We start from the raw sequence: 24,882 nt of genomic DNA, 5'->3' as shown, positions 1-24,882 counted from the left end.
ATATTCGATAAATGTTCAACATCTCCCCGGCACAACTATTGTCCATAATTTTATATCGCGCTTTATTGGTGAAATTTCAAATGAAAGACCTATCACCCGGAAATGTTTTAACACACTTGCTGCTAGCGACAACTAATTTAGTTTAGTCTTGATGATTATAATGGAAATTAAGCGTAACGTGAAACTTAAATAAAGTGTTTTTGGGTCAGACTGAGTGAAAAGTGTCAAAGTACATGGGGTCTGAAACATTCAGTTTCGGAGGTACGAGCCCCAAGCATTGGACCCTAAATCAAGGAAATTGGCAATCATATAGAGCTATCTCAGAAGCCTTAGTGTGACGTCACCCATGCTATTTGCCCTTAGAACCAAAGCGGTACCAAACATGGCCGCCCACTGCCAAAGCTAAGCCCGTAACGTTTAACGTGGGAACTTACGTCACAACTAAGATGACTATATAGAGTAAGAGAAATCAGCCTGGCCATCTTGTTTAGGCAATTTCAATAGCGCAAGAGTGGACATGTTTAGCAATACCTCTAAATACCGATGTTAACTTAGTAAGATTAAAAGAAACATCTGGAAACACTTTAACATTACCAGGTTATAGTTACACACTTCTACCTTTAAACATACACTTCTGCTAGATAAAGGCAGTGTAATACCTTTCCGTGACGTCATCGTCACTCGGAGAGGTAAAAAAAATTAAAAATAAATATATATGATCTCTTATTACAAAATAATTAGCATTTTATTAATCTTAAAAACGAGGACTACTGTCTCGCCATCCACCATTGGTTTAGTGGCGTCTGCTAAACCGAACCTCTTTCCCCTATTTGATCCTTACCTCTCTCACTCTCAGCCTGTGAGAATTCAACCAATCCTTTAGGGGTAAAAGTTTCGGTTTAGCAGACGCTACTAACCCAATGGCGGATGGCGCAGTAGTCCTTGGTTGTTTATAAGGCTAATTAAGTGCTAATTATCATATTGTAATAAGAAATAATTTATTTTTTATATTTTATTTAGAAAAAGGTCGTTCTTTTGTTAGCTGACTTTTTCCTTTAAAGAAGAATTTGTTCCCATACTATATAAATAGGAAAAACCCTCCATAATAAATTTTAAGCTTCAAAGATCGCGAGAAAAAAGTTTGAAATAAAGGTATGGGTATTTGTCTATATTTGTTGTTATTATTATTTTCAGGCGAGCTTCGATTTCAGCTGCAAATTAACCAAAATAATAGAAAATAAAGAGTGAAGTGCACGCCAACAATATGTCAGCCCAACAGTTCTTGGCTGCCGTTGAAAAGGGCCAAATGAATGATGTGGTCCGGTTGTTTAACTATGGTGTCGGTGTCCACTATCCTAAGAACTTCGACAGTATCGCTTTACACATTGCTTGCGATTATGGAAAATCCGACGTGGCTTCGTTTCTTATTGAAAGGGGTGTCGATGTTAATCTGGCTGATTCAAATGGGACAACACCGTTAATGATGGCTTGTGATAATGGAAAATGCGATATGGCATTGCTCCTCGTTGAAAAAGGTGCCGATGTAAATCTGACTGATGCACATGGGACAACACCCTTAATGAGTGCCTCCACCCGTAATCTGCTCGATGTTGTCAAGTCTGTTTTGGATAAAGATGTCAACATCGATGCCGTTGATAAAAGTGGGAAAACGGCATTACTATTGGCTTGTGATAATGGACACTCCGATATGGCATTGCTCCTCGTTGAAAAAGGTGCCGATGTCAATCTGACTGATGCACATGGGACAACACCCTTAATGAGTGCCTCCACCCGTAATCTGCTCGATGTTGTCAAGTCTGTTTTGGATAAAGATGTCAACATCGATGCCGATGATAAAAGTGGGAAAACGGCATTACAATTGGCTTGTGATAATGGACACTCCGATATGGCATTGCTCCTCGTTGAAAAAGGTGCCGATGTTAATCTGGCTCATTTTTATGGAACAACACCGTTAATGAGTGCTTCCAAATGGAATCTGCTCGATGTGGTCAAGTCCCTTTTGGATAAAGGTGTCGAAATCGAGGGCGTTGGTATTTGCGGAAATACGGCATTACAATTGGCTTGTGATAATGGACAAACCGATGTGGCGTTGCTGCTTATTGAAAAAGGTGCCAATGTTAATCATGCTGATGCAAATGGAAAAACCCCGTTAATGAGTGCTTCCAGTCGTCATCTACTCGATGTGGTCAAGTCTCTTTTGGATAAAGGTGCCAACATCGATGCCGTTGATAAAAATGGAAAAGCGGCATTGCAATTGGCTTGCTATTATGAACAATCCGATGCTGCATTGCTGCTTGTTGAAAAAGGTGCCAATGTTAATCTGGCTGATTCAAATGGGACAACACCGTTAATGAGTTCTTCCGACCGGAATCTACTCGATGTGGTCAAGTCTCTTTTGGATAAAGGTGCCAACATCGATGCCGTTGGTAAAAATGGAATAGCGGCATTGCATTTGGCTTGCTATTATGGACAATCCGATGCTGCATTGCTGCTTGTTGAAAAAGGTGCCAATGTTAATCTGGCTGATTCAAATGGGACAACACCGTTAATGAGTGCTTCCAACCGGAATCTACTCGATGTGGTCAAGTCTCTTTTGGATAAAGGTGCCAACATCGATGCCGTTGATAAAATGAGAAAAACGGCATTACAATTGGCTTGTGATAAAAGACAATCCGATGCTGCATTGCTGCTTGTTGAAAAAGGTGCCAATATTAATCTGGCTGATTCAAATGGCACAACGCCGTTAATGAGTGCTACCTACTGGAATCTACTCGATGTTGTCAAGTCTCTTTTGGATAAAAATGTCAACATTGACCCCGTTAACGAAATGAGGAAAACGGCATTACAATTGGCTTTTGATTATGGACGCTACGATGTGGCATTGCTCCTTATTGAAAAAGGTGCCAATGTTAATCTGGCTGATTCAAATGGGAGAACCCCGTTAATGAGTGCTTCCATCCGTAATCTACTCGATGTGGTCAAGTTTATTTTGGATAAAGGTGCCAATATAGACGCCGTTGATGAAAGTGGGGGAACAGCATTACTATTTTCTTTTGCTGGTGGAAAATCCGATACGGCATTGTTTCTTATTGAAAAAGGTGCCGATGTCAATCTGACTGATGCAGATGGGACAACACCGTTAATGCGTGCTTCCAGTCGTAATCTACTCGATGTGGTCAAGTCTCTTTTGAATAAAGGTGCCAGTATCGATGCCGTTGATAAAAGTGGGAAAACAGCATTACACTCGGCTTGCTTTTACGAACACTCCGATTTGGCATTGCTCCTCATTGAAAAAGGTGCCGATGTCAATCTGACTGATGCAGATGAGACAACACCCTTCATGAAGGCTTCTGAGTGGAATCTGGTCGATGTGGTCAAGTCTCTTTTGGATAAAGGTGCCAACATCGATGCCGTTGATAAAACTGGGAAAACGGCATTACAATTGGCTTGCTTTTATACATATAAATGCTCCGATTTGGCATTGCTCCTTATTGAAAATGGTGCCGATGTCAATCTGGCTGATGCAGATGGGAGTACCCCGTTAATGGGTGCTTCCAGCCGTAATCTACTCGGCGTGGTTAAGTCTCTTTTGAATAATGATGTCAACATCGATGCCGTTGATAAAAGTGGGAAAACGGCATTACAATTGGCTTGCTTTAATAGAGACTCCGATTTGGCATTGCTCCTTATTGAAAAAGGTGCCGATGTCAATCTGACTGATGCAGATGGGACAACACCCTTAATGAGTGCTTTCAGCCATAATCTACTCGACGTGGTTAAGTCTCTTTTGGATAAAGATGTCAACATCGATGCCGTTGATAAAAGTGGGAAAACGGCATTACAATTGGCTTGTGATAATAAATATGTATACTACAACTACAATGCGGCGTTGCTACTTATTGAAAAAGGTGCCAATGTTAATCTGGCTGATTTTGATGAAAAGAGACTGTTAATGAGTGCTATCCAGCAGGATCGAGTCTCTGTTATCAAGTCTCTTTTGAATAAGAAAGGTCTCAACATCGACGCCGTTGATGAAATTGGAAAAACGGCTTTGCAATTGGCTTGTGATTATCGACAATCCGATGCTGCATTGCTGCTTATTGAAAAAGGTGCCAATGTTAATCTGGCTGATTCAAATGGGAGAACCCCGTTAATGAGTGCTTCCATCCGTAATCTACTCGATGTTGTCAAGTCTCTTTTGAATAAAGGTGCCAATATAGACGCCGTTGATGAAAGTGGGGAAACAGCATTACTATTTTCTTTTGCTGGTGGAAATTCCGATACGGCATTGCTGCTTCTTAAAAACGGTGCCCATGTTAATCTAGCTGATACAGAAGGGACAACACCGTTAATGAGAGCTTCTGAGTGGAATCTGGTCGATGTGGTCAAGGCAATTTTGGATAGAGGTGTCTATATCGAATCCGTTAATAAATGGGGGGAAACGGCATTACACTTGGCTTGTGAAAAGGGAAAATTAGATGCAGCATTGCTTCTTATTGAAAAAGGTGCCAATGTTAATCTGGCTGATTCAGAAGGGACGACACCGTTAATTAGAGCTTCCGAATGTAATCTTGTCAAAGTTGTTAAGTCTCTCTTGCATAAAGGAGCGAATGTTAATGCTAGGAATAACAAGGGTCTGACTGCATTGCATTATGCTACTTCATATGAAACCGTCTTTGCTCTGTTCGAAGAAGATGTGTATATTAATGCTATTGATAATGAAGGCCGTAATGCTTTGCATCACGCTGCCGTACGTGGCAACGTCGAAATCGTAAGTTTCCTTCTGTCTAAAGGATCGAATTATAACACGGTGGACATAAACGGGAAAACGCCTTTGGATTTGGCTAGAGATAATAATTCGACGGAAGTGATGGAAATCATTAAGAACCAATTGGAGACTGTTAAGAACTCCATCGCGGCGAGTTTAACCCAGATGTTACAATTGCAGTCCAGCAACGTGGTTAAAGAATCTGAAATATTGAAACAAGAGTTCGGAGAACTCAAAGCCACACTGGATGAATTACTGAAACAAACGAAAAACGACAAATTAGAGGCAAGTAAAAGAGAAACTGAATTGAAAACCACCTTGGATGAATTACTGAAACAAACGAAAAACGACAAATTAGAGGCAAGTAAAAGAGAAAGTGAATTGAAAACCACCTTGGGTGAACTACAGAATCAAACAGAAAAGGACAAATTGGAGGCAACCGAGAGAGAACGGGAATTGAAAACCACCTTGGATGAATTTCTAAAACAAAGGAGAAACGAAAAATTGGAGGCAATGAAGAGAGAAACTGAATTGAATGGAGAGTTGACAGAACTGAAAACCACATTTTGCCAATTACTGAATGAAACGAAAAAGGACAAATTGGAGGCAAGCAAGACAGAACGGGAATTGAAAGAAGAGTTGACAGAACTGAAAACCACCATGTGTGAACTACTGAATCGAATGGAAAAGGACAAGTTTGAGGCAAGCAAGAGAGAAACTGAATTGAATGGAGAGTTGACAGAACTGAAAACCACATTTTTCCAATTACTGAATGAAACGAAAAAGGACAAATTGATGGCAAGCCGGACAGAACGGGAATTAGAAGAAGAGTTGACAGAACTTAAAGCCGCCTTGGGACATTTACTGAATCAAACGGAAAAGGACAAATTGGAGGCAAGTAAAAGCCAGCGTGAATTGAAAATCACCTTGGATGAATTACTGAAACAAAGGGAAAACGACAAATTGGAGTCAACCGAGAGAGAACGGAAATTGATAGAAGAGTTGACAGAACTAAAAGCAGCCTTGGGAAAATTACTTAATCAAACGGAAAAATACAAATTGGAGGCAAGTAAATCAGAGCATGAAATGAAAGAAGACATTCACAGATTGAAGATCAAACTTGAAGGATTAGTCTCAGGTGTTGCTGTAGCATCATCGTCGACAGCATCTTCGGCTCAGTCGGCTGAGGTTATAATGCCCCAAATAGTCGCCCCACCACTTGCCAAAATGACAGAGTCTTGTAAGGAAATTGCCGACAACTTTGCTACTAAACCAAAACTGGTTGCTTCGAAACCGGAAAGAGATAACTGGAGGTTCAAAATTGAGTCCAAACTAAACAGCACTGAGCAAGAGCAAATACTCAACACCTTGGAAATAAACGGCGTGCCAGAGAAATCCGATGAGAACCTGATATCTATTTTAGCCTCTATAGTTCACCATCTGGGTTTGGCCTTTCCAAGCGATTTGATTCGAGTCTGTCGTCAAACTAGTGTCTTTCCAGAAGCTACCAACAAGCCTAGATCTATCGTGGTCACGTTTCAGAGGGTGGAGACGGCCCAGACTTGGTTGAAAGCCTTCAGAGAGAAGAGGTCAACTGGAATCTTGGCATCATCTTTGGATAAATCATTCAAGGATGACAAAATCTACATCAACCAGAAGTTGACCCATTTCAACAAGAAATTGCTGCATCGCGTCAAAGAATTCGCTAAAACAAACCAGTACAAATTCGTTTGGATTCAAGACGGCAAGATTCTTCTGCGGAGAAATGAAGATGCTCCAATTATTAGAATCAAATCTGACAAAGACATTCCGCCTCAATAAACATATCACCATGCGTTCCTTAACCTTTATTTAAAAATAAATGTCAAAAGTATTTCATTTTCCAATGTATTTTTGAAATAAACTAAAGTTTGTTTTTTTCATATGATAACCAAAATTTATTCGCATTAATTGTTATAGGGTTAGTGTGTGGTAGGAATACGCAAGTTTTAATTTTAACTTTTATTAATACATTGACAAAAATTTATATTAAAAGTTCCAAAGAAGTTTTAAGCCATTCCGTCAATTTTAGCTGCGATTTTATATTAAATCCGATACGTTTTCCTTCTTTGGGTTCCTTTTTGATTATCGAAGTATCCAAAGAAATGTTACAGTGTTTCCTTGAAACAGCACTACGTCTTGTTACTTCACAGTGGCATAACTGAAAACGAAAATATGTCAAACCTTCGTATTAATCATATTAATATTAATATTTTTGGCTAGATAAATGGTCTTCAATTAAAATTATAGATTTCAATAAATTTTCATAAGTCTGTAAAAAGTCATAGCTAATTTGGTCTGTTTGCACACGGAGAATGAATCCTCCTTGGTTTGCATCACCCATTCACCAGTGTGGGAAATAAGGCACAATCACAGGCCAATAGCCAGTTTAAAAATTACCTGGACCAGTTTAAAAATTAAACGCTTTGGGGTCTACTGGCCCTGGTGGCCACTTAATTAATTCAAAGTTTTTCCCCCTCAAGATTTTGGTTCATTAAATAAATACTATGGGATTAATCCCTAAAATTGTCTCGTCTTTGCTTCTACGCTGTGTGCTTGTTTGCCCTGAATTGTGGGAGTGGGATTATGGGTGGGTTTCGTATGTCTGTCTACGCTCTACACACAGTGTAGAATCTGTAGTTGAAGTGATTTTTGCAGTTAGCTAAAGGGAAGATAATCTCTCGGTAGTCTTGTTTGGGTCTGGTCTATAGGGAAAGGCAGCCTGCTGATTTTGACTGTATTAGCGTCTATGGGAAGTGATTTTGACTGTATTAGCGTCTATGGGAAGATAACAATGGAGTGCCAACTCCCTCCCTACGAGTCGAATTTTTAATTTAGCATTACTTAATAAAGAAGACTAATAGTTCTTATGACTCCAATACCTTTACCTCTAAAAACTATCCTACTAAGCCTATGCCATAGCACATATTATCAAGAATAGATAATTTGGCCATAAATTACGAAAGCCTGATTTTTGAGGCTAAAAATGGTAGGTGGCACTGTGGCCAGTTTTTTAATTAAAATACCTAGGCTCTACTGGCCACAGGTCCAGTTTTAAAAAAATCCTTATTTCCCACACTGCCATTCACTCTCTTCGTTGCTGCTGAGCGAGCGCGAGCGGTATTAACAGTCGTCTGCTCAGCTAAAGCACCAAAGCACCCCATACAGCAGTCACTGGCTCACGGCGTCCGTCGTTCGTTCATTTCGTTGCAAAACACGGCTTATTTGACAAGGTAATTATTATTTATTATTATTATTTTTTTTTTCTTCAATACTTTTTGAACAGTATATTTGTTAAATTTTATCTCTTAAAACAACCGTTTACCGGTCTATTTTCATATTCTCTTATCGCTCCAAAGCCCCACCCCCAAACGGTTTTACGGTTAAGCCTTGGTCAAGAGATTGAAGGTCCAAAAATTTCCAAACAAAAGGCACTATTGGAAAATTAGAACGCGTTTGCTGGTTGTAATTACGTTCATGTTATATTGGTTATATAAGTTTCCTAAAAACATCAAAATCTTCACATAAGACTTATTGAAGCAGAGAGCCTATGGGTAGAATTATCCTTGAAAACTATAGGTTGTAAGAATCGCGAAACATGCCGCATTTAGTTAGAAGAGATAAGACATCAAGTGTTTGTTTTTATAAAAGTCCAGTAAATTGCCAAATTATAAAACAAGACCAGGGAAATTGTTGATTTGAGACAGGTCCATTCTACCGCTTGTTTTTAACAGTAACTAGTATCAACTTAAACATAGCCAGAGAAATGTGAACCACCTTCAATACAAGGTTTCTACTGTAATAATATTATGTTCTGGGCTTAATTAACCAATCGTTTCTAAAAATTGTTTGTTTCCTTGTTGTAGATTAAGGGATACAATCAGTGTTTGGGCTACTAATGAAAGTTATGACTTAACTATTTTGAATAAATTTTTACTGCTCACTCTCGCGTCGTTCGGGGAAAACCCGAGTGAAATATCAACACTACCCTCCCCTCACTTGGTAGTACTGTAGATTTATACCTAACAGTAGTTTTCATACTATTTTCCACTTTTTAAGGATTTTTATTTTGATATACATGATTTGACAGTTTTAAAGGAATATAAATAGTTTCTAAGTACTTTTGGCGTTCAAACTTCAAAGTAAGAGCTTTACATTGTGTAATTTGAACAAATAAGTCGTTAAAGCTTAGATTAGGGCCATGATGCTATTAAAACCAATGCCTGCGTATTCATGGAACCTAAGTCTTTGCCCAAATGGCATAAAAATGTGCTTTGTTTTGGCTTGGCTTAGTTTAATCAAGGATTATTTAAAATGTCTAAGGATAAAACGCACACACAGATCTCTATAGTAAGGGAATGTCCTCTAGTTGTTCCGAAATTTTAACCCATCCCCCTCTTCTCCACCTACTGTTTTGGTGCGTCAAATGGAAAAGAAATACAGATATGGCGCCACCTATCTTATTATCGCGAAAGCATAGACGAAAGAGAGATAGTTTTCGAAAGCTGTATAGTTCTATTTCGAATTGTTAACGGTCGTTAAGAACATTTAGCTCCAGATTCAAGAATGAGGTTAGTTCCTAAAATTCGTAATTTAATTTTAATAATAGATTAAAGCAAAAATTCAGTTCAAGAATATATGAGGCGAGTTTACACTAATATAGTTTAATAGGAAAGGCCAAGGCCTTGTTTGAAAACATGGACTAGAGCAGACGCGAGAGAGACAAAACTTTCAAGAACCCGGTCACGTGTTGACGCTTCAAAATATTGGCTTTCCGGTTTGCCGATTGTGCCCGCTAGGTACCGTTTGGAACATCTACCTACGATATTTCTTTCTCTGCGTTTTATCCTTAGACATTTTAAATAATCCTTGGTTTAATCATGGATTTGTAATGAAACTATCGTTGGTTTGAAGCAGATTGTAGCTAAAATCTACTATACACTTCAAGAGAAGGCTTCGAAGTCAAAATTCAGTTTATAATTCACGGACCACTTTTTTAATTCGAACCCCGAGCCTCACTGGTCCCACGGACTACTTTTATAATAGGATAAGGGGCCCTGGTCATGTTGTAAGTAGTTTAATTATTCAACACACCAAGGGTCCCTAGTCTAGAGGACCAGTTTGGAAAAAATGATTATTTAGAGTTCTACATTGTCCCATTTTCAGACAACCAATGAAACATGGTCCCCTTTCTGACGTTGCATCTCGGAAAACAAGCTAGTCGGTATTTCGCGGTTTGAATTTCAAAATATCTAACGTACTTATCTTAATTTTATGTCGGTATTTTTTGTATCCCACTTAATTTTAGGCTCGTTTTTCTACCTAAAACCGCCGCGATCTAATACTAGTCGTAAAAGATTGAAAGTATCCCTTTAAGTTTGAAATGATTTCTTGTTCAAATAAGGGTATGGGTATTTGTCTATTATATTGCTATTATTATTTAAAGGCAATCTACTATTGCAGCTGCGAATTACCCAAAATAATAGAAAATAGAGATTGAAGTACACGTCAACAATATGTCTGACGAAGAATTCTTGGCTGCCGTTAGAAAGGGCCAAATGAACGATGTGGTCAGTTTGTTAAACCATGGTGCCGATATCAACAGTGCTAAAAACCGCAGAACAGCATTACACATCGCTTGCTGTCAAAAAAACTCCGATGTGGCTTCGTTTCTTATTGAAAAGGGTGCCAATGTTAATCGGACTGATTCAAATGGGAGAACCCCGTTATTGAGTGCTTCCAGCCGTAATCTTGTCGATGTGGTCAAGTCTCTTATGGATAAAGGTGTCAACATCGACGCCGTTGATAAATGGGGAAAAACGGCGTTACACTTGGCTTGTGACTATGGATACTACGATGCGGCATTGCTGCTTATTGAAAAAGGTGCCAATATTAATCTGGCTGATTTTGATGGAAAGACACTGTTAATGAGGGCTATCCAGAAGGATCGAGTTGATGTTATCAAGTCTCTTTTGAATAAAGGTCTCAATATCGACGCTGTTGTTCAAAATGGAAGAACTGCTTTACAAGTAGCTTGTGGTTTTGGAAAATCAGATTTGGCATTGCGGCTTATTGAAAAAGGTGCCAATATTAGTCTGGCTGATGCAGAGGGGACAACAGCCTTAATGACTGCTTCCATCTGTAGTCTACTCGATGTGGTCAAGTCCCTTTTGGATAAAGGTGTCAACATCGACGCCGTTAATGGTATTGGAGAAACGGCTTTGCAATTGGCTTGTGATAATGGACAATCCGATACTTCATTGCTCCTTATTGAAAAAGGTGCCAATGTTAACTTGACTGACGCCGATGGGACAACACCCTTAATGAAGGCTTCTGAGTGGAATCTGGTCGATGTGGTCAAGTCTCTCTTGGATAAAGGAGCGGATATTAATGCTAAGAATAATAACAGACTGACTGCATTGCATTATGCCACTTCAAATAAAACAGTCGTTACTCAAATCCCTAAAGAAGGAGATGTTCATGATAATGGCAACATCGATATCGTACGTTTACTCCTGTCCAAAGGAGCGGACTATAACGCTGTTGACATAAACGGAAAAACACCGTTGGATTTGGCTAAAGAGACCCATATAGCGCGAGCCGATGAAATTATTAACGACAAAATTAGGAATGACTTAGTTGAAAACTTGAAAGAAGAACTGAGAACACTGAAGAATGACCAATTGGAGGCAACCGAGAGAGAACGTGAATTGAAAGAAGAATTAAGAGAATTGAAAGTAAATTTGGAGAATGACAAATTGGAGGCAACTGGGAGAGAACTTGAATTGAGAGAGCGGATCGACAAATTGAAAGTGGAACCTGCCATATTCAATCGCCCATTTTCGGACAATCTTGGTCTGATAATTTCAAAAGTTGTCCTTAATTTGCCTTTAGTTTTGCTATTAGCTATTGTGAATTTTTCTATTCCGCTGTTTGTTATTCTGTATTACCTGTAATTTAACATATCGATTCAACATTCCCTTGGAATTTCAAAATTATTAATCCTATTTTGACTTGAAATTTCCCAGTTTCATTTTACAATAAAAAAGTTTCGCAAATTATTTCTATTGTAACGATGCAAAATGTCATCGTAAGGTCCCGCTTCAAGTGGAAAATAATGAATATCGTAGTGCGCTCGAATTTCTTTCCAATTTAAGAGTTCCTCCGCGAACTTTCGCAAAAACTTCCTAGTTCCTAATTACGCTGGAGCTAAAATCAAACTAATGTCAAAAATTGACGCAGTGGAGTGAAGAATCGCGCAGTGAAGTTTGTATTGTTTTATAATGCAAATTGGACTTGTATGGTTGAAAATAGTTCACCGAGATATTTTTTGAAATCACTCGCAACAGTTCCAGGTCAGGGTTAATAACTCTAAAATATAACATGTTATTATTTTTCTTTCAAATTTCGAAAATATAAGAAATTTTACAAAATTACTTTAAATTTGATACTTTTGATTTTTATAATTTTGAAAAATTGCTTTTTCATTAGATACTTTTTGAATTTAATAATTACTTTTTCTTTTGATACTTTTTGAGTTTAATAATTATTTTTCATTTGATGCTTTTTGAGTTTAATAATTATTTTTCATTTGATGCTTTTTGAGTTTAATAATTGCTCTTTCATTTGATACTTTTTGAGTTTAATAATTACTTTCTCGTTTGATACTTTTACTTTTTCCTTTTATACTTTTTGAGGTTAAAATTTTGAAAAATTGCTTTTGTTTGATATTTGTACTCAAAGCTTAAATATCATAATCCAGATTTAGTTTTTGAACTTTTTAAGTCGAATAATGTTTTATAGTTTTTGTTTTAAATAAATAAATCCTTCAATTTCTCTACTATGTGATGATTTTTATTTTTTATAAAACTATTATAGCTGAAGACTTTAAATTTTACAGGATAATATCAAACCTTTCAATACACGTCTCATTAAAAATTCAAGAGATTTGAACCAGTAGATGCACTAATATTGTCAAAAACGTTGATAAAACGGATCCCCTCCCATAGACGCCCATGTTAAAACCAGACGGGTTTGAAAGTTTAGACCGAACATAATGTGAGGCGCCACATACGCGAGTTAACAGGTAAAAAAAATCGTTGGGACGGGCTTCAGTCTGGGAAATAGCACACTTCCTCTGGTCCAAAACCAGTTAATTAATTGCTTGGACTAGTTTTTAAATTCGAGAAGTGGGGCTTACTGGTCCTCGGGACCAGTCCGGAGACCAGTTTATTATTTCGGACCCTAGGGGGTCACTGGTCCCAAGGACTAGTTTAAAAAGTATCCTTATTTCCCAGACTGACGGGCTTTTAGAGCGCGTGCAATTCCCGTGCAGCCAGCGTGATCAAGTGGGCTAGGGACGCACAGTTCAAAGTCGTCTGCTTGTATTTGTTACATAATAAAGTATTATAATGTCTATGATTTGTTAGAAACTCCTAGAAAATCGGCGAAGTTTCGAAGTCCGTTCTTTTGTAAATCTGGGTGTTCTTCAACATTTTTAAAAGTTCTCCAAGCAAGGTAATTTTTATAATTTTCGGTATTTTACACCTGAATCTTAGTTATTTAACTTGTAACATATATCTTAGGCATATATCACAGGCGCGGTATCAAAAGCTATGGTACTAAGGCGACGCATGGCATTATTTGGCATATGCCTTTAAGCCTTGGCAATGTTTAGTGTATTAAGTTTCAGTGTGTTTCCATGCTTGTTTTTAGTTTAATTCAGACGTTAAACGTGTAGTTAAATAGTGCTGAAGAAAACTCGCGTCGAATGTCTGAGTCTGAAGAAGTGGGAAAATTAAAAATAGAGTTGAGGGAACTAAAGTCTATCTTGAAGCAAACGGAAAATGAAAAGATAATGGCCAATAAGAGAGAAATGGAAATGAAACAAGAGATGGAAAAAGTTAAAGAATGCAATAAAAGCTTGAACTTGCAGCTGTCTAATTTGCAAAAGAGTATTACGTCCATGCAATACCAACAGTTTCACAGGAAAATTGAAAATGAGAATGATATCGCTAAACTAAGAGTGGAGTTCCGTAAGAATGAAGAAGAATTGAAGAAACAAATGGCTTCCTTGCAGGCTGATATGAAGAGAATTAATGACGACCAATTGTTCAATATACGAAAGTTCAGCGAGCTAAAATTGCAACTGTCTGATTTAAAACAGACACTGATCTCAGTGCAATCCCAAGAGAGTAATGTTCAAATTGGAATTGAAAGTATTAAGGCGGAACTAAAAGCGGAAGTCCGTAAGAACGAGGAAGACTTCAAGACACAATTAACTTCCTTGCAGGCTGAAGTAAAAAGAATTAGCAGCGAGAAGTTTCTAATTGATGAAAATCAACTGAAATCGCATATGGTGGAGAAAGACTCCGCAGAGTCAGGGTCAACTATTATGACTGGTCAGTCTTATTGCTCAGTTTCTTCCGCTGCAGTTGGACCTCAGCTACTCACCATGGTGGAAGATAACAGCCAAGAACCTTTACAATCAACTCTTTCTACTGCGAGTAACGCTTCAGTCGAAAGTCAATTGAATAACAACATCAGGCAACTAAAATCAAAATTGAATGAGAGCGAACAAGAGAAGCTTTTGGACACTCTGGAAATAATGGGAGTTGAAGAAAAACCAAACGAGATTCTAGAGTCAATCGTAGAAGCTTTAGCCGGTATTTTGGGACTACCGTTTCCCAATGACGTGGTTAGAGTATCGCGTTATTCGACTGCGAATCCGGAAGCTATCAACAAGCCCAGGGTTATTCTTGTCAAGTTTCAGAGGGTCGAGACGGCCCAGACTTGGTTGAAAGCCTTCAGAGAGAAGAGGTCAACTGGAATCTTGGCATCATCTTTGGATAAATCATTCAAGGATGACAAAATCTTCATCAATCAGAAGTTGACCCATTTCAACAAGAAATTGCTGCATCGCGTCAAAGAATTCGCTAAAACAAACCAGTACAAATTCGTTTGGGTTCAAGATGGCAAGATTCTTCTGCGGAAAAATGAAGATGCTCCAATTATTAGAATCAAATCTGGCAATGACATCCCGTCACAATAAATATATGATATTCTAAATTCGAACTTCTTTTAAAGTTTTCTTTACATTGATAAGAATTAAATGTACCCAAATATATTTGAAATAAATTTGTTGTCCTTTATTTTTCTTTGGGACGTCACGTGTGTTAATGTTAACGTAAGTTCATAAGATATGTTCCATAAGTTTTTCACTGGTTACTTAAGAGCTTGTTATGAGGACGTAGGTCATAGATTCTCGTGAGGGTCTCGGCGTGAGGCGCTGTCAAAGGCTTAGCACAGACTAAGTTAATAATTTAATCGGACTCCCTTGTAAACCAGTTACACCAACTGAATGGGAATATCCAAATCAAGCTTTTTATTATTATTATTATTACTGAATAGGAAGATGGACTGCAAAACCGCGTGTAGTCAATTGTAGCTCTCATTATGTCTAAGTGATGTCATACTTATGGAACATATCCTATAAACTTATGATGTTAAGTAAATTATGGAGATCAGAGCCTTAAATAGGGGCGATAGAGCAGCTTGTTGGACAATTGGGTCTTAGAAGATGGTCGGATTATTAGAATTAAAGCTTTTTTTATATATTCCAAATAAATTAACGCTTTTATTACTGAAAAATTTGTGAAAGCCCGCAATTTTCCCGACTTGGCAAAAATAGACGACACTATGCCATTAAAGTCCCAAGGTTTTTTTTAAAAAAGTACTTAGCCATGTAATCAGTACACCAAAATTAATATTATTTTGTTTTATTTTTCAGGCTACTATCTCGACTGCTAGTTACCTAAAATACTAGAAAAGAGAGTCAAGTACACAATGTCTGGTCAAGAATTATTGTTTGCTGCGGAAGAGGGGAAAAAAGATGTGGTTGTCCGGTTGTTAAACCGTGGTGCCAATATCAACTATGCTGATTGTTTTCGCGAAACCGCATTATACTGCGCTTGTAATGGAAGGCATAGCGATGTGGCATTATTGCTTATTGAAAGGGGTGCAGATGTAAGTGCGGCTAATAATAGGGGTTCAACACCGTTGATGGTGGCGTCTTTACGCTGTAAACTTCATGTGGTCAAGCGTCTTTTGGATAAAGGTGCCAATATCAACGGCGTCGATAAAAGGGGAAAAACGGCATTGCGATTGGCTTGCTGTTATAGTAAATCCGATGCGGCATTGCTGCTTATTGAAAGAGGTGCCGATGTAAATCTGGCTGATGCAGACGGGACAACACCGTTAATAAGCGCGTCGGAACGTAATCTTGTCGATGTGGTTAAGTCTCTTTTGTATAAAGGATCGAATGTTAATGCTAGGAATAACGAGGGTCTGACTGCATTGCATTGTGCCATTTCATATCCGACAGTCGTTGCTCTGTTCGAAAAAGAAGCGGATATTCATGCTATTGATAATGAAGGCCGTAATGCTTTGCATCATGCTGCCGTACGTGACTACGACGACATCGTAAGTTTCCTTCTGTCTAAAGGATCGGATTATAACACGGTTGACATAAATGGGAAAAGACCTTTGGATTTGGCTAGAGATAATAATTCGACGGAAGTGATGGAAATCATTAAGAACCAATTGGAGACTGATAAGAACTCCATCGCGGCGAGTTCAGTCCAGATGTTACAATCGCAGTCCAACATCTTGGTTGAAGAATCTGAAAAATTGAAACAAGAGCTTGGAGAACTGAAATCCACATTGGATGAATTACTGAAGCAAACGAAAAACGACAAATTAGAGGCAAGTAAAAGAGAAAGTGAATTGAAAACCACCTTGGGCGAACTACTGAATCAAACAGAAAAGGATAAATTCGAGGCAAGCAAGAGAGAACGGGTATTGAATGAAGAGTTGACAGAACTAAAAGCTAAGTTGGATCAATTACTGAAACAAACGGAAAACGACAAATTGGAGTCAAGCAACAGAGAACGTGAATTGAAAACAACCTTGGATGAATTACTGAAACAAAGGAAAAACGACAAATTTGAGGCAAGCAAGACAGAACGGGAATTGAAAGAAGAGTTGACAGAACTCAGGGCCTCCTTGGGACAATTACTGAATCAAACGGAAAAGGGCAAATTGGTGGCAAGTAAAAGTGAACGGGAATTGAAAGAAGACATGGACAATTTGAAGATAAAACTTGAAGGATTAGTCTCAAGTGTTGCTGTAGAAACGTCACCAGCATCTTCGGCTGAGGTTATAATGCCCCAAATAGTCACCCCACTATTAGCCAATATGACAGAGTCATGTAAGGAAATTGCCGACAACTTGGCTTCTGAACCAAAACTGGTTGCTTCGAAACCGGAAAGAGATAACTGGAGATTCAAAATTGAGTCCAAACTGAACGGCACTGAGCAAGAGCAACTACTCAACACCTTGGAAATAAACGGCTTACCAGAGAAATCCGATGAAAACCTGACATCTATATTAGCCTCTATAGTTCACCATCTGGGTTTGGCCTTTCCAAGCGATTTGATTGGTGTCTGTCGTCAAACTAGTGTCTTTCCAGAAGCTACCAACCAGCCTAGATCTATCGTGGTCACGTTTCAGAGGGTGGAAACGGCCAAGACTTGGTTGAAAGCCTTCAGAGAGAAGAGGTCAACTGGAATCTTGGCATCATCTTTGGATAAATCATTCAAGGATGACAAAATCTACATCAACCAGAAGTTGACTCATTTCAACAAGAAATTGTTGCATCGCGTCAAAGAATTCGCTAAAAAGAACCAGTACAAATTCGTTTGGGTTCAAGATGGCAAGATTCTTCTGCGGAAAAATGAAGATGCTCCAATTATTAGAATCAAATCTGACAAAGACATTCCATCACAATAAACTTATCTCCATATACGTTCCTTAACCTTTATTTCTTCAAAAAAAAATGTCAAAAGTATATCGTTTTCCAACATTAGTATTTTTGAAATAAAGTTTGTTTTCTTCATACGATAATTTATTCGCACAATTTGTTATAGTTTTAGCATGGTTTTAGTGTGTGGTAATAATACGCAAGTTTTAATTTTAACTTTTATTAATACATTGACCAAAATTTATATTAAAAGTTCCAAAGAAATTTTATGTTGTTCCGTCAATTTTAGCTGCGATTTTATATCGAATCCAATAAGTTTTCCTTCTTTAGGTTCTTTTCAATTATCGAAGTATTGAAAGAAATTTTACAGTGTTTCCTTGAAACAGCACTACGTCTTGTTACTTCACAGTGGCATAACTTAGCACGAAAATAAGTCAAACCTTCGTATTAATCGTATTAATATTAATATTTTTGGCTAGATAAATGTTCTTTAATTAAAATTATAGATTGCAAATAATTTTTCATAAGTCTGTAAAAAGTTATACCTTATTTGGTCTGTTTGCATCACCCATTCACTCTTTTCGTTGCTGAGCGCCGCGGGATTAACAGTCGTCTGCTCAGTGCTCACGTAAAGCACTATACAGCAGTCACGGCGCCCGTCGTTCCTTCATTTCGTTGTAAAACACCACTTTAACAAGGTAATTGTTATTTATTATTATTGTTTTTTTTTCCTTCAATACTTTCTGAACATTATATTTGTTAGATTTTATCTCTTAAAACAACCGTTTACCGGTCTATTTTCATATTCCCTTATCGCTCCAAAGCCCCACCCCCAAACGGTTTTGCGGTTAAGCCTTGGTCAAAAGATTGATGGAAAATTATGTCCAAACAAAGGACAGTTTTTTGTAACATTTGAACGCGTTCGCGAGTTGTAATTGAAGAGTTACGTTCATGTTAAATTGACTATAAGTTTCCTAAAAGCATCAAAATCTTCACATTAGACTTATTGAAGCAGCGAGACTACAGGTAGAATTATCCCTGAAAACCCATTGTAAACTTGACAGTGGTAGTTAGGGTAACCCACGTAGTGAACGAGTAGCTGAAAATTTTAAGTTATACCTCAACTGTTTATCCACGTTGTGCCAGGGATAAGGGAGTCAGATGGATTGGAAATGATGGAATAATCTACCAGAGGATGTTGTCAACGCGGGTTCCACAACCATTTTTAAAATCAAACTCTTAAACTTCATGCGCCCCAGGCTATATGGCTAACCAGCCCCAGCCTGTCCCCGGACATACAGCAAAAAAAAAAAGAAAATGATGGGCTACCTGCGGCACCAGTCTGGGAAATAAGGATATTTTTTAAAGTAGTCCTTGGGACCAGTGACCCCCCTAGTGTCCGAAATAAAAAACTGGTCTTCGGACTGGTCCCCGCCTTTGTTTTCCCTTAGATTTGCAATTAATAAACTGGTCCCGAGGACCAGTGACCCCCACTCCTTGAATTTAAAAACTAGTCCAAGCAATTAATAAACTGGTTTTGGACCAGAGGAAGTGTGCTATTTCCCAGACTGTGCGGCACCATATCTCTCCCAGTGTACCTCGCACACGCCCCTACCCTTCCGTAGGCGATTGCTAAGTGCTGCCGCGTAGCGCCATTTTATTTGAATGAGAACTAGCTTCTATTTTTGAGATAGAGGGAGCGTCCTTTACAATTTCGTCCGGCACGACCCTACCTAACCGCTGGGGATGATGGGAGGACTATGGTGCCGTAGGTGGGGGTACAAAGGCAACGCTTAAGGTATGGAGGTTTCCACTCCATTACTCTCTCCTTCAAGGTTGTGCATGACAACCGAATACCGATGACAAGCCACCCCATACCAAACAGCAAACACAGTAACACACGGTGTTCACGTAAACGTCACATTGTTGGCTTTGTGGACTACTGCATTCAAATAAATAAATAGCTAATACGAAAGAATTTTCGTGACTTAAAAGTATTAGCTTTTGGGGTCCGCTCCTATCACTGCTCCCTCTTGCGTGAATTGCCTCTTTAAGGGAAAACACGAGTGCAACATCTACACCCTCCTCTCACTTGGAAGTATAGTAGGTTTACTCCTCTCAGACAGTAGTTTTTCGTGCTATTTTGCACCATTTAAGATATTTTATTTTGATCTACATAATTTGCAGTTTTAGAGGAATATAGACAGTTTCAATGTAATTTTGGTCTTCAAAGTGAGAGCTTACAATGTTTAATTAGAAAAATTAAGTAATAAACTTAAGCCTTTGCCCAAAATGGCATAAAAAGTTTGACTTGGCTTGTCTCAGTTTGAAGCTGATTGTCGCTAAAATGTACTGTACACGTCTCTAGAGAAGGTTTCGAAATAAGACAAGTCAAAAACCAGTTTATTAATTAGTCGGGCCACTTTTTTAATTCAAACCCCGAGCCTCACTGATCCCGTCTACTTTAATAATTCCAACTTAAATACATAGGATAATGGCACTGGTCATTGGGAGTAGTTTAATTATTCTAGACAATAATTTATTCTTCAAATAACGGTTTGGATATTCATCTATATTTATTGTTATTATTATTTTCAGGCGAGTTACGATCAACTGCAAATTACCCATAATACTAGAAAATAGAGATCGAAGTACACGTCAACAATATGTCTGACAAAGAGTTCTTGGCTGCCGTTGAAAATGGCCAAATGAATGAAGTGGTCAGTTTGTTAAACCATGGTGCCGATATCAACTGTACTAAGAACGGCAATACAGCATTACACATTGCTTGCGATAATGGAAAATCCGATGTAGCTTCGTTTCTTATTGAAAGGGGTGCTAATGTAAATGCGACTATATACGGTAAAACACCGTTAATGAGTGCTTCCAGGCATAATCTACTCGATGTGGTCAAGTCTCTTTTGGATAAAGGTGTCAACATCGACGCCGTTGATATGAGTGGGAAAACAGCATTACACTTGGCTTGTGATTATGGAAAATCGGATGCGGCATTGCTGCTCATTGAAAAAGGTGCCAATGTTAATCCAGCTTTTGCAAATTGGACAACACCGTTAATGAGTGCTTCCAGCACTGGTCTACTCGACGTGGTTAAGTCTCTTTTGGATAAAGATGTCAATATCGACGCCGTTGATAACTGGGGAGACACGGCATTACAATGGGCTTGCGATAATGGAAACTCCGATGCGGCATTGCTGCTTATTGAAAAAGGTGCCGATGTTAATCTGACTGATTCAGATTTGGGGACAACACCCTTAATGAGTGCTTCCAGGGGTAATCTATCCAATGTGGTCAAGTCTCTTTTAGAAAATGGTGTCAACATCGACGCCATTAATCGAAATGGAGAAACGGCATTAAAATGGGCTTGTGATAGTGGAAAATCAGATTTGGCATTGCTCCTCATTGAGAAAGGTGCCATTGTTAATCTGACTGATTCATTTGGGACAACACCCTTAATGAGTGCTTCCAAGAGAAATCTAGTCGATTTGGTCAAGTCTCTATTGGATAAAGGTGTCAACATCGACGCCATTGATGAAAATGGAGAAACGGCATTGCACTTGGCTGTTGATAATGGAAAATCCGATGCGGCCTTGCTGCTCATTGAAAAAGGTGCTAATGTTAATCTGGCTGGTGCAGAAGGGACAACACCCTTAATGAGTGCTTCCTTCCGTAATCTACTCGATGTTGTCAAGTCTCTTTTGGATAAAGGTGCCAACATCGATGCCGTTGATGAATTCGGAGAAACGGCATTACAATGGGCTTATGATAGTGGAAAATGTGATACAGCATTGCTGCTTATCGATGAAGGTGCCAATGTTAATCTGACCGATGTAAATGGGACAACACCGTTAATGGGTGCTTCCAGCCGTAATCTACTCGATGTGGTCAAGTCTCTTTTGGGTAAAGGTGGCAATATCGATGCCCTTGATAAAAAGGGAAAAACGGCATTACAATGGGCTTGTGATTGTGGAAAATGCGATGCTGCATTGCTGCTCGTTGAAAAAGGTGCCAATGTTAATCAGGCTGATGCAGAAGGGACAACGCCCTTAATGAGTGCTTCCATCCATAACCTACTCGATGTTGTCAAGTCTTTTTTGGATAAAAGTGTCAATATCAACGCTTTTGATAAAAGTGGGAAAACAGCATTACAACTAGCTTGTGATTTTAGAAGTACCAATGCGGCATTGCTGCTCATTCAAAAAGGTGCCAATGTTAATCTGGCCGGTGCATATGGGACAACACCCTTAATGAGTGCTTCCAAATGGAATCTACTCGATGTTGTCAAGTCTCTTTTGGATAAAGGTGTCAACAACATCGACGCAATTGATAAAAAGAGAGACACGGCATTACAATTGGCTTGTGATTATCGACGATCCGACGTGGCGTTTCTGCTTATTGAAAGAGGTGCCGATGTTAATCAGGCTGATTTTAATCCAACGAGACTGTTAACGAGTGCTATCCAGCAGCATCGAGTCGCTGTTATCCAGTCTCTTTTGGATAAGAAAGGTCTCAACATTGACGCCGTTGATGAAAATGGAAAAACGGCATTACAATTGGCTTGTGAATTTGGAAAATCAGATGCGGCACTGTTGCTCATTGAAAAAGGTGCCAATGGTAATCTGACTGATTCAGATGGGACAACACCCTTAATGAAGGCTTCTGAGTTGAATTTGGTCGATGTGGTCAAGTCTCTTTTGGATAAAGGAGCGGATGTTAATGCTAGGAATAACAAAAGTCTTACTGCATTGCATTATGCCACTTTAAATAAAACAGTTGTCTCTGAAATCCCTAAAGAAGGTGATATTCATGATATTGGGAACGTCGATATCTTAAGTCTCCTTTTGTCTAAAGGAGCGGACTATAATGCAGTTGACATAAATGGGAAAACACCTTTGGATTTGGCTAGTGAGACCCATATGGCGCTAGCCAATGAAATCATTAACGACTCAGTTGAAAATATTGAAGACTTGAAAGAAGAACTGAGAACACTGAAATTAAAGCTGGAGAATGAAAGATTGGAGGCGACAACGAGAGAACTTAAATTAAAAGAAGAATTAAGAGAATTGAAGACACGCTCGGTCAATTATTGAAGCAAACGGAGAATGACAATTGGAAGCGACTTCGAGAGAGCAGATTGACAAACTGATACCTAACATTTTAAATCGCTATTTTTAGACAGTCTTCGTCTTATGTTTTCGAAAGTTGTCCTAAATTCGTTTTGCAATTAGCTATCTTGAATTTCTGAACTTGGCTGTTTGTTATCCTGTATTTTCTGAAAATTAACATGCAAATCCCGCATTTCATTGAAATTTTAACAAAGAACTAACCATAGTTTCGCCTCAAAATGTACCAATGTTTTCTGCAAACCTTAAAAAAAATTATTTCCTTCTTTGAACTCCTAAAATCGCGTCTTATGATGTCAATACGAAAAAAAAAACAATTTCAATGTTTTGCTTTGAATGGAAATGAAAAACCACGCAGTGTTTCCCAAGTGCATTACAATATTACACTACACTTCCTCGGCGAAAGGCTATTACCTAACGACAAAACACCTACTACCTCATTCAAAAACTTTTTGAACTAAGAAATCAAAAGAAGTTCTTAGATACGCTTGTACCTTGTTCTGCTGGAACTAAATCAAACAAACCTCATAAATTCATATGGTGGAAAATGGCGCAGCCAATTTCAAGAATATGCTCGTACTTTATGCTTTATGTTTCAAACTCATGTCAAAATCAAAAGTTCAATAATATTTTAAAGTTAATAACTCTGAAATAAGTTTTGTTTTGTTTTGCTTTTTTTAATGTTTAAATTTAAAGAGAAAACATTTGTTTTAAAATATTACTGTCATTTGAAACTTCAGTGATATTTTTTAAGTTAAAAACTCCGAAATGCAGCAAGTTTTTATTTTGCTTTTTGATTTTTTTAAAAAAATGTTTCAATTTTAAGAGAAAATTTTGAAAATTTTTTATTATTTGATACTTTGTTGATTTCGAAAAAAAATATATTTTTTTTTGCAAATTTGTACTTGTAACTTCCATAATCATCTAAATGTAGCTGCCAAGAAGTTCTTGGTTTCTTTCAAAAAGTTGCGTGACAAAAGCATTATTAAATTTTGCAAGTTGAAAGTGAAATGTTGAATTTTTTATTTCATTTTAGTAAATTTGCATTTCTAACATTAGTTAATCTACGTTTCAAACGTCATTCGTTTCAAACCTCAGTAGAGTTTAGTGTTCAATTGACAGTGTGGTAATTTGAGAAATAAGGCGGTGGCCAGTATAAAAATTTAATTCCCGGGATGCTAGTAGTCCCCGGGAATTTCCCATACTTTTTCAGCGCGTAGGAATAATAAGTGGACAGTGACCAGTTTCTTTTATAAAAAAAAACCCTTGCACTACACTCGTCACACGACCAAGTTTGAAAGTATTCCTTATTTCTCACTCTGACAATTGATGTTCCTCGAATGATTCGAATCCTCGCATGGGCGCGTGATCGAGTTGGCTTTGACCCCGAGTCACTGACCAGGCTGAGAAACAGACTGGGAAATAGCGCACTTGCTCTGGTCCAAAACCAGTTTATTAATTGCTTGGACTAGTTTTTTAATTCAAGAAGTGGGGGTTACTGGTCCTCGGGACCAGTTTATTAATTGCAAATCTATAGGAGAACAAAGGCTGGGACCACTACGGAGACCACTTCATTATTTCGGACACTAGGGGGTCACTGGTCCCAAGGACTAGTTTAAAAAATATCCTTATTTCCCAGACTGCTGAGAAATAAGGTGCTGGCCCTGGACAAATGTCCACTCTAAAAATTAGCTGAGCCAGTTTAAAAATTAAATGTTTTTAGGGTCTACTGGCCCTAAGGGGACTTAATTAACTAAAAACTTCCAAGGTATTAAGTGGCCAGTGTCCACTTTTTTTAATTAAAAGTGCTTTCTCTCTTCTGGTCATATGGCAAGTTTTTTTAAAAAAAAACCTAATTTCTCAGCCTGCCTGTCACTAAACCTTCGTATTAATCGTATTAATATTAAGAGTTTTGGCTAGATAAAAGTTCTTTAACCAGTAGCGTCGCTAGGGTTTGAAATTTGGGGGGGCTAAATCTGGGCAAACTAGTTATTATAAGAACTTAATAAAAAAAATTGCATAATGGGTTCATTGGATAATGTGTAGACCTTTAAAACTACGTAATTTTGTGTCAACGTGAAATTTTTCGTATT

At 38.2% G+C, this 24,882-nt stretch overlaps 5 protein-coding genes across 8 annotated transcripts in view; all 5 read left to right on the top strand.

The window, feature by feature from the left end:
• Positions 1-14,896, top strand: part of LOC149618684 (uncharacterized) — a 49,115-nt gene extending 34,219 nt beyond the window's left edge. Inside the window, exons 4-6 of the mRNA XM_089855756.1 lie at positions 1,195-6,607; positions 13,258-13,299; positions 13,569-14,896. Of these exons, the coding sequence (XP_089711882.1) occupies positions 1,265-6,607; positions 13,258-13,299; positions 13,569-14,879 (6,696 nt within the window). The 5' untranslated portion in view covers positions 1,195-1,264 and the 3' untranslated portion in view covers positions 14,880-14,896. The remainder of the gene's footprint in view (positions 1-1,194; positions 6,608-13,257; positions 13,300-13,568) is intronic.
• LOC149618679 (uncharacterized) overlaps positions 1-24,882 on the top strand; it is a 123,909-nt gene that overhangs the window by 22,687 nt on the left and 76,340 nt on the right. The window lies entirely within an intron of this gene.
• Positions 8,043-23,800, top strand: LOC149618682 (uncharacterized). Of its 2 annotated transcripts, none has more exons than XM_089855186.1 (2): positions 8,043-8,061; positions 20,247-23,800. In XM_089855186.1, the coding sequence occupies exon 2, from the start codon at positions 20,315-20,317 to the stop codon at positions 22,754-22,756; it is 2,442 nt and encodes an 813-aa protein (XP_089711312.1). In that variant the 5' UTR covers positions 8,043-8,061; positions 20,247-20,314; the 3' UTR covers positions 22,757-23,800. The 2 variants fall into 2 exon arrangements, with proteins under 2 accessions (XP_089711312.1, XP_089711311.1); XM_089855185.1 differs by lacking the exon at positions 8,043-8,061 and adding an exon at positions 18,257-18,346.
• Positions 9,265-12,669, top strand: LOC149618685 (uncharacterized). Of its 2 annotated transcripts, XM_089855192.1 has the most exons (4): positions 9,265-9,896; positions 9,995-10,048; positions 10,137-10,233; positions 10,292-12,669. In XM_089855192.1, exon 4 carries the CDS (start codon positions 10,345-10,347, stop codon positions 11,782-11,784), a length of 1,440 nt encoding a protein of 479 aa, XP_089711318.1. In that variant the 5' UTR covers positions 9,265-9,896; positions 9,995-10,048; positions 10,137-10,233; positions 10,292-10,344; the 3' UTR covers positions 11,785-12,669. The 2 variants fall into 2 exon arrangements, with proteins under 2 accessions (XP_089711318.1, XP_089711317.1); XM_089855191.1 differs by having other exon boundaries at positions 9,265-10,048.
• Positions 12,842-17,791, top strand: LOC149618683 (uncharacterized). 2 transcript variants are annotated; one of them, XM_089855188.1, is made up of 3 exons: positions 12,842-12,914; positions 13,258-13,345; positions 15,618-17,791. In XM_089855188.1, exon 3 carries the CDS (start codon positions 15,674-15,676, stop codon positions 17,675-17,677), a length of 2,004 nt encoding a protein of 667 aa, XP_089711314.1. In that variant the 5' UTR covers positions 12,842-12,914; positions 13,258-13,345; positions 15,618-15,673; the 3' UTR covers positions 17,678-17,791. The 2 variants fall into 2 exon arrangements, with proteins under 2 accessions (XP_089711314.1, XP_089711313.1); XM_089855187.1 differs by lacking the exon at positions 12,842-12,914 and having other exon boundaries at positions 13,026-13,345.

Source organism: Phalangium opilio, unplaced genomic scaffold (assembly GCF_054372755.1).
Source record: "Phalangium opilio isolate 3A_F unplaced genomic scaffold, DU_Popi_V2 ptg000209l_1, whole genome shotgun sequence".
In the NCBI taxonomy this organism is placed as follows: domain Eukaryota; kingdom Metazoa; phylum Arthropoda; class Arachnida; order Opiliones; family Phalangiidae; genus Phalangium; species Phalangium opilio.
Note: the sequence above shows the minus strand (reverse complement) of the source record. Positions and strands in the feature narration are given on the sequence as shown.

What these genes read in the sequence shown, in the direction of transcription:
- LOC149618683 (XM_089855188.1), top strand. Translation starts at nt 15,674, where the DNA reads ATGTCTGGTCAAGAATTATTGTTTGCTGCGGAAGAGGGGAAAAAAGAT.
- LOC149618685 (XM_089855192.1), top strand. Translation starts at nt 10,345, where the DNA reads ATGTCTGACGAAGAATTCTTGGCTGCCGTTAGAAAGGGCCAAATGAAC.
- LOC149618682 (XM_089855186.1), top strand. Translation starts at nt 20,315, where the DNA reads ATGTCTGACAAAGAGTTCTTGGCTGCCGTTGAAAATGGCCAAATGAAT.